The 9,273-nt window shown below is 52.0% G+C and overlaps 1 protein-coding gene and 1 long non-coding RNA gene across 3 annotated transcripts in view; both read right to left on the minus strand.

Annotated features, from left to right (window-relative positions):
- Positions 1–5,131, minus strand: part of CRY1 (cryptochrome circadian regulator 1) — a 38,548-nt gene extending 33,417 nt beyond the window's left edge. The window contains exon 1 of one of the 2 annotated variants that reach the window (XM_035569237.2): positions 4,897–5,130. In XM_035569237.2, the coding sequence (XP_035425130.1) occupies positions 4,897–5,054 (158 nt within the window). In that variant the 5' untranslated portion in view covers positions 5,055–5,130. Of the gene's footprint in view, positions 1–4,896 lie in introns of both variants that reach the window. The other variant, XM_035569238.2, reaches the window with a different exon arrangement.
- A 1,882-nt stretch (positions 5,132–7,013) lies between these two features.
- Positions 7,014–8,705, minus strand: LOC118254895 (uncharacterized). Its single transcript, XR_004780796.2, has 3 exons — positions 8,579–8,705; positions 7,949–8,229; positions 7,014–7,642 (listed from the first exon to the last, which is right to left on the minus strand). It is a non-coding gene; the product is annotated as an uncharacterized LOC118254895 (long non-coding RNA).
- Positions 8,706–9,273: the final 568 nt, after the last annotated feature.

Raw genomic sequence — 9,273 nt, forward strand, 5'->3', positions numbered from 1 at the left:
AAAAATAAATTGGACCTTTCCCCTAACACAGTAAAAAGGCCAATACTTATTTTCGACAATAAAACTTCAAAGGGTGTCGACAAATGAAGAAACCACAGAAGAAACCAATAATCACCTTCCAGAAAACACCCAGTGATTACTCCACACATGAACAGGGCAGGCTACAGTTACCCGCTCACACTTTAATCCAGACCAAGTCACCCTGCCGCTGGAGGAAGAGGTACCTCTCCTTCCCCCTCCTGCCCCTTCACTGCTACTACCACCACCTTTTCGTGGCACAACCTAATCCCACCAAAACCCGTGACTCATCCCTTCTGGATGGACCGACGAGCTAACCTGGTTCGCCACAGGACTGTGTGCTCGTGGTATCACGAGAGGGTGGAACCAGCCCTTTCATCAACAGTGCGGGATTAACACTGCGAGTACATACGTCAGCGTGGTTCAGTGACGTACTTCGCAAATCACAGGACAAGATCATATAACACCAAGAATGACAGAGGAATCACCGAACTTCGGGCACTTTTGGGGTAGACAAGGCTTTGAGGTGGGCAACTTAAATTGGGGAAACCCTCCAGCATCCTATACCTAACAGTATGTACCATAAAACTCTAACCTAAATGAGTGACCTCTGAAAGTAAGCTATTGCTCTTCAATAACAGACTTAGAAATTTACAGATTAATCATCCTTAATTTAAGAGGGCTGGCGGGACAAAAGTTCTCACAGTTGCACATTGAACTGGGGTTGACGCAAGTCACTGACAGGCACAACACGTACATCCGCAACAGGGCACAGAAACACAGGTTCGCTCGAGGACCTGCTACACATTCAGCAGAGCTCAGCGCAGACGACCTACCCCATAAAAGAAACCCCAAAGTACCTAGAGAATGCATGTGAGACTAACGTTTCTCCCAAACCTGATGCACGTCTAGCTTTGTGTCTGAAGAACCATGAGCCTTGTTGTCTCTGTTTATGCTTTAGGTGATTGGCTTGATGTTGAATATTTCATAAATTGAGGAGATTTTCACCCTAAGCGTTACAACATGAAAACAAAGGGATGCTCATAGAATCACACAATATCCCAAGTTGGAAAGGACCCACAAGGACCATCAAGTCCAACTCCCAGCTCCACAGAGCACTACCCAAAAGTCAGCCCATGTGTCTGAGAGCACTGTCCAAACGCTTCTTGAACTCTATCAGGGTCGGTGCCATGACCCCTGCCCTGGGGAGCCTGTCCCAGTGCCCGACCACCCTCTGGGTGCAGAACCTTTTCCTAACACCCAGCCTGACCCTCCCCTGTCCCAGCTCCATGCCGTTCCCTCAGGTCCTGTCGCTGTCCCCAGAGAGCAGAGCTCAGCGCCTGCCCCTCCGCTCCCCTCGTGAGGGAGCTGCAGGCCGCCATGAGGCCTCCCCTCAGCCTGCTCTGCCCTGGGCTGAGCAAACCAAGGGGCCTCAGCTGCTCCTCATACATCTTGCCCTCCAGACCCTTGACCACCTTCGTAGCCATCCTTTGGATGCTCTCTAAAAGTTTTAGCAGGTACAACCATCAAAACTATTTCAGCGCATTCCCTTTTCCACGCCAAGCATTTGTCACCAAAACTAACAAAGTATAATACACAAATTTTGCCTGCCTGAATTAGAAACACAGTATGGTTGAATACTGAAATCGCTCAAAATAATTCCATTGACAAACTTGCTTCAGCAATCCCACATCAAACAGAACTCTATATAGCAAACCACTACCTATGTGACTTGAAAGTATAAGCGTATTTTTAAAACCAGATGCACAGAATAGCAAAACTTGGCCGATGCCTCAGAAGGATACCCAAGTATTAAATTTTTAAAGCAAGCTTCCATTTCCATGAATTGTAGTGATTGCCCTGGAAATTAAACTTTTTTTTTTTTTTTGGAGTGGGACCTTTTTGTTGATGATGTTCAGGTCTTTAGTTTTCATTATGCTTTGAGGTATGAATGTCACATCTCCTAAATCATCACAACTGCCTGCCATAACAACGGCAATGACCAGAAATGCAGAATGTTTAACACATCAATATCCTCATGGAAGCCTACTAGATATGAAATGGACTTTATTTCTCCTGTTTTAACAATGAAAGTTCTTCTCTTCAGGAATAATTTAAAAAGGAAAAATCAAGGATTGGCAAGATTAGATTATCCATCACGATAAATCCATTGCTGCATGCCAACCTTTTAACTAGCATATCAAAAACATACATGCAGACTCAAGAAAACAAACTAAAAAAAGTAAATAATTAGCCAAAGTAAATCCTAATCCAGCAACTAACGGAATGTTTGCATTTCTTTTTATATATTTTGATCAAATGCCATTCTGTACTAAAACCAGGGATAAATGAAACCCTTCCCTAAATGACACTGCTCACATGAGATCCCGTTCTCCTTAATACGGAAAAGTCTGTGAGTACATACGAAGACATTTTTTCTTAAGTAGGTAATGGTTACTTGTTAGAGTATGCAAGTTACATTCTTTGCCTATTCTGTAGGCACAATTAGATGAATGATGCTTCTGGTGCCAAAAATGTAATGGAAAATGACAAAATGAGCAATTTTCTATTTAGCATCTCCCCTCAATGTTTCTCCATCACAACTTACTTTTACTGAGCAAATTCTCTCACGCAATCCTTTATGACGCTGGAAAACTTATTCTATAGAAAAAGCACGTCTCAATGGAAGTACGTCACCTTAATTTAAGGGCTTGAGAGAAGGAACAATAAGAAACAGAACAGAGCCAGAAAGATGAAACAAGCTGAGGAAGGCCCTTGCGTTTGTTACGTAGCATTCATGATTTTAGACCAGGTAGGCTGAATGCCAGCAGAAAGGAGGTCAGTAAGGCCATGTGACTGCTTGGTAATTAGACTTGCTCAATAGTGCAATTACACAAAAATATTAGCTCATGAGTGTTACATGGCTGTTTAAAGAGAAAAGTTCATCAGAAAGCACCTATGTATTAAAGGTTGCTATTTGCCAGATTTAAAGCACATTTTTAAAATGAACTGTAATTGGCGGCTCTGCAGAGGTACAACATTGCTTTTAACAAGAAGGTAAACCTCCTGGTTTTTAGTATTCTCACACCATTTTTCCTCACATTCATTCTGCTAGTCATACTTTGAACTTCAACAGGCAAGAGTTTTTCCCAGGTCATTGGAACCACAAACTCGGCAGAACGTAAACTCTCGGTGTAAATCCACTCAAACTAAGGAAAGATCACTGTAAACTCACAGTAGAAGACTAAATTTGACTCATGCTCCAAATGCTGAGGAGCTTCTTCTCTTAATCTCAAAAAATACATGTTTTTAACCAATTCAACACCCTGCCATACAGACATGTGTGCAAGTGTCTTGCTTGCAGTCATCCAGTGAGCAAGAAGATAGCATTTGATCATCGATTACAAGTGCTGAATGAGACTGTCAACCAAAAAAATGCACTGTAAGCCTTGAGCTTGCATACTATGAACGTGTGTATTACCGCTGGTTAAAAATAGCTCATTAAAACCACTGGAACCTAAAATGGATTCAGTCCAAACTACTAACTGTTAATTTAAAAAAGGATTTATTGAAATCACTAAGAAAAAGCTGCAGGAGCCAGTTATTCTATGTAAGTTAAGATTTTTTTTTAAACTTGAAAAAATTAATGATCTCACAAAACTGGGCTATGAAGGCAATGATATTTTCTACTCAAATCCATGTGCGGCAAGTGCCTTGAAGCATTCAGGCCTCTGGAGATTGTTTGAAGTGCTTTGGATAGCACAGTTGTAATTTACCCTCCTCTGGAGAACTCTATTTATACAGGGAGGGAAGTGGTGGCGGGGATGGGGTACAAATAAAGAGGGCTGAAAGAAAAATGCCCCTCTTCTAAAAAAGAAAAAAAAAGACAACACAAAACCAGCCAAAACCAGAAAAACCCCACCAAAAAACCCCACCCCTTCTAACCAACAACTAAGGAAGACAGTTTTCTTCAAATGCATAATGCAGTGCTGGGACTGTCTTCTAGAACACCAAGAACTGCACTGAAGTAAACAAACCAGCAAAAGCATATGAAACGTTTTACATAAACGCACTCAAGGATTGCACTGGCTGAAGATCATACCAAGTCGTCACTGAAGAACCAGGGTTGTAGCACTGAAGACACAAACTTCCTCTTGCTAGAATCAAAGTTCACATTTGTCCATCATTCACTAGCTCGGAGCATATAACCAAAAATAGTCTAGTACCGTTTAGCATTTCCACTGCAAAATGCACCAGATACCTATGAATTATCCTTAAGACGTGCGATTTCCTTAATGCTTAGACTTGTTCCAATCGCCTGCATTCTTTTAAAACTTAATTAGTTTGTCCATAAAGACCTCTGAAGTTTTAGGACTTGTTATTCTAAAGAAATTATTCTCTTCAAGACAACCCAAAAAATAAAAAGCCGCTACAGAAGAATTGTGTATCGTGGACCTCAGGTAAGGGCAAAGCTTAAAATCATTAAGTTGTATGAGCCTTATTTTGATGGTGAAAAGGGAATAACCATCAAGTTAAACTTCACAGAAAGTATTTGTAGTATTTCTGTTCTGAAGGGCAGCAATGTGACCATAAGCAGAAGTGGATGTGCAAAGAAGAGTCCGAAGGGATGTCAGCTTGACGGTACAGCGATGCCCTGGGAGAGGAGTTACAAACCTGAAAGAAAGGATCCTGAAACCTGAAAGAAAGGATCCCGAAGGGCAGCAAAGCGAAGGGCAACCCAGACTGCCCCGACTCCGCCGCCCTCCTGGGGGGGGGGGGGGGGAGGGGGGAGCCGGGCGGCTCCGTGCCTGCCCCGCACGGCCCCGGCCCCCCCGTGGGGTGCTCCCCGGCCCCCCGGGGGTGCCGCCGGGCACTCACCGCCACCTGTTGATGCCCACGTTGGAGGAACCGGCGAACCAGGGGTCCAGGATGTAGACGCAGCGCACCGTGTCGGCGCCCTGGACGCACTCCCGCAGCGCCGGGTTGTCGTGGAGCCGCAGCCCCTTGCGGAACCAGTGCACGGCGTTCACCCCCATCCCGCCGCCGCCGCCGCCACCACCGCCGGGCCGGGCCGGGCCGGGGGGCGCTCAGCGGGAGCCGCCGCCCGCGGGGCCGCTCATAGCCCGGCGACCGGCTGCGGGAGGGACCCCGGGGGAAGCGGGCTCTAGGACCCAGCGGAGGCGGCCGCCCGGCGGGGACGCATCTCCCCCGCCGGGCAGAGCGGGGCCGGAGGCACCGGGACCGGGAGCGGGAGCGGGAGGCGGCCGCGCGCTCTCCTCGTGCCAGCCGCCGGCCGCCGCCTCTCCGCGCGCCCGCCCGGGGCCTCTGCGCCGCCGCCGCGCCGCCGCCCCGCTCCGCCCCGCGCCGCCCGTTGGCCGCCGCCGCCCCCACGTGACCGCCGGCCCTCACGTTTCTGAAGTGTGTTTGCCGCCGCGGGAGACCGGGAGGGGGGACATCCACAGCCTGTCCCTCGTCCACCAAGCGTGTCACTGTCATAGAAGGAGATCAGGTTAGTCAAGCAGGACCTGCCTTTCAAAAAACCATGCTGACTGGGCCTGATCACCTGGTGGCCCTGCAAGTGCCGTGTGATGACACTCAAGACAATCTGCTGCATGAGCTTCCCTGGCACTGAGGTCAAACTAACAGGCCTATGGTTTCCCGGGTCAACCTTCCGGCCCTTCTTGTAGATGGGCGTCACATTTGCTAGCCGCCAGTCGACTGGGACCTCCCCCGATAGCCAGGACTGCTGATAAATGATGGAAAGCGGCTTGGCCAGCTCTTCCGCCAGTTCTCGCAGTACCCCCGGGTGGATCCTGTCCGGCCCCATCGACTGGCGTACATCTAAGTGCTGTAGCAGGTCGCCAACCATTTCCTTGTGGATCGTGAGGGCCACATCTTGCTCCCCATCCCCTTCCACCAGCTCAGAGTACTGGGTATCCAGATAACAACTAGTCTTGCTGGTAAAGACTGAGGCAAAGAAGGCATTAAGCACCTCAGCCTTTTCCTCATCTCTCGTCACCAAGTTTCCCCCCGCATCCAGTAAAGGATGGAGATTCTCCTTAGTCCTCCTTTTCGTGTCAATGTATTTATAGAAACATTTTCTCTTATCTTCAGGGACATGACACACGAAGCACCATGTCCAACCTTTCCTTAAAAACCCCCAGAGGGACGGTGACGCCACCACCTCCCTAGGCAACCCGTTCCAATGCCTGACTGCTCTTTCTGAGAAGAAATGTCTCCTCATTTCCAACCTGAACCTCCCCTGGCGCAACTTGAGGCCATTCCCTCTAGTCCTATCACTAGTTTCCTGTGAGAAGAGGCCAACCCCCAGCTCCCCAAACCTTCCTTTCAGGTAGTCGTAGAGAGCAATAAGGTCTCCCCTGAGCCTTCTCTTCTCCAGACTAAACAACCCCAGTTCCCTCAGCCGCTCCTCACAGGACTTGTGTCCCAGGCCTTTCACCAGCTTCTTAGCCATTCTCTGGACACGCTCCAGGGCCTCCACGTCCTTCTTGTAGTGAGGGGCCCAAAGCTGAGCACAGCACTCGAGGTGCGGCCTCACCAGAGCTGAATACAAGGAACAACCACCCCCCTGGTCCTGCTGGCTATGCTATTCCTGATACAAGCCAGGCACACTGGTGGTCTTTCTGGCCACCTAGGCACACTGCCGGCTCATGTTCAGGTGAGCATTGACCCCCCCAGCCCCCCCGATCCTTTTCCTCTGCACAGCTTTCGAGTCACTCTGTCCCAAGCCTGTAGCGCTGCATGGGGTTGTTGTGGCTGAAGCGCAGGACCCGGCCCTTGGCCATGTTGAACCTCATCCCCTTGGCCTCTGCCATTGATCAAACTTTCCAGGTCCCGATGCAGAGCCTTCAAATGTAAAGTGTTGTGAAGTAGGAGTGGAGCTAGTCTGGAATTAGTCCCCCAGGGACATGACTCACAGGGTCCTGGGCACTCACCAGCCACTGCCACCTCCCAGGGCCATGGGCACCCCCAAGGAAACCTCAGTGGGACACGGGCACCCTGCCAGGATGTGGTCTCTCCTCCTGGGGCATGGGCGCCTGGGCGGCACCTCGCAGCTCTTCTCTCCCAGCCCAGCTCCCCCATTCCTCTGCAGGTGTGTTCTCTAAAACCCACACGCAGCAGCCCTCACCTGCCCCACTGCCTCCCGTGTGGCTGCTGCCCCAAGCCCCTTGGTACCAAAAGGACACAAGTTCCTGTACGGATGATCTTTATTCAGCTGGGAGAAGCGGTCTGCTACCAACAGAAATTTTCAGGAGTCCCCCAGCCAGCTCTGCTGCACACGCATGCTCCTGCTGTCCTCTGTGGAGCAACAAAGCAGAGCCATGTCCTTTGGGATGCCAGCAGTCCCAGCGGTGCCTCTGGGAGGATGGAAAAGGGGACTTCTCCTCGGAGGTCCTCACGAGATGAATGCCGAGTCCTCGCTGGCTGTTGCGCTGGCAGGGCACGGGCAGCCCACCAGGGGACAGCTGGCATTGTCGGTGGTGCCCGTGCAGGGAGGAGGTGTTCAGGGCGATGTTGGCATCCAGTTGTCAGGGGAGGTGCCTTCACGGCAGGAGCCTTCGGAGGGCTGAGGTGTGTCCTGCCTCACCGGCTCGCTGTCAATCTGAAGAGAATTGACTGTCAGATGGGTGAAAATGCTGTGCCAGAATTATTAGCCAGGCACTTCCTTCCACCTGCCCCTTTTCCCGGTGCGATGCCTACCCTCGCATGGGCCTTGGAGGTCCTAAGTCCAAGGGCTAACCCAACTGGTCATGGGCATTCCCTGGCCACTGCCATCTTACAGGAACATGGGCCCCTTCTCCTGGGTCATGGGCTCCTACGGGGCAACCCACAGCCATGGGTTCCTAGCGCCTCTCCCCCCTTCTCCTGGAGCATCAGCCTCCCCAAACCCATGGACAGCGGCACTCACTCGCCGCACTGCCTTTCCTGTCACCGGTACACGGCGTGCACGCTCTAGATGAATTTGCGGAGGGTATGCAAGGGGACTGTTCTTTTCTTGTGCTTGTTTTGTGCCTTCTTCCTCGGCAGTGGGAGCCCAAGCTCTTGCAGGCGGAGCTGGTAGAGGCGCTTCAGGCACCTCACCACGACAGCAGCATTGGCCTCCATCCGGCAGAGCAAGGCACAATCATCCAGAGCGTCCTTTCCCCGGTGGTCTGTCCCCACGGAAGCTGAGGCCCACCGGACCGTTCCCTGGAAGCAAAAAGAGAAGCAGCACAGTGAAGGGCATGGCTGAGGGCTCGCGGGGTGGAGAATTGTCCTGCTGGGCTCGGCTTCCTCTGGAGCGTCCAGCCTCATAGGACTGCTCCGGGCAGTCATGGGGCCTCACAACAGCACCGGCAGGCCCCGGTCCATGCTTGGGGCTCCCAGTGGCTGTCAGCTGTGCGGCTGGGGAAGAGGCAGAGGGCCTCTCGGGGCCTGCTAAGGCTTCTTTATGCCTGCTGGGTTTTGTTCTTTCCTGGGAAGCCTTCGTGGCCAAGGTCCTTGTGGTCCGCTCGCCACAGGCTGGCCCTTTCCTGCACACTGCGTCTCCACCACTCACCTGTCTCCTGTATCTCTTCACACTTCTCCAGAGGCTGAGGGCAAGCAGCCCCACGCCGAGGAGGCAGATGGCGTCCCAGTTATTGCACAGCAGCCAGACTCTCCTGCCCTGGGCAAGGTATTCCCAGAAGTGGCCCAGGGGGTAGGGCAGCTCGGAGGGCTGGCGCTCGGTGCCGACGGGACGTTGCTTTGGGTCCTCGTGAAGGGACCATGGTGTTCAGCCTGAGCCGGATCCAGCTGGGGCAGCTGGAAAGGCCGAGGCTGCAGGGCCAGTTGGAGACCTGGTGCTTGGTGCCAAGGCTCCTGCTGACCCTGACCCTTTCCCAGGAGCGGTGTCCGCAGAGGCCAAGGCCACATGCGCGGAACACAGCCACGGCCAGAGCCATGGCCAGGAGGAGAGCCAGGTCTGAACTTCATGCTGCTCTCTCCTGATGAAGACAAAACTACAGCTGGAGATGGCTGTCACGCTGAGCAGAGCTCCGGCAGTGACCACCAGCACTAGCGGCAGTGACCAACAGCTCTAGCAGCAGTGACCACCAGCACTAGCAGTGGTGCCCAGCCAGCAGCCTGCTCTGATGCCCGGCCCTGTGTGAGGTCACAGAGCCTGTCGCCGGGAGACCGGCAGGCGACAAAGGCCGCGGCGAGGCTGGGGAGGACGCGGGCAGAGGCGGTCTTCGAAGCCTGCTGCTGCCGACT

Source organism: Cygnus atratus, chromosome 1 (assembly GCF_013377495.2).
Source record: "Cygnus atratus isolate AKBS03 ecotype Queensland, Australia chromosome 1, CAtr_DNAZoo_HiC_assembly, whole genome shotgun sequence".
NCBI lineage: Eukaryota > Metazoa > Chordata > Aves > Anseriformes > Anatidae > Cygnus > Cygnus atratus.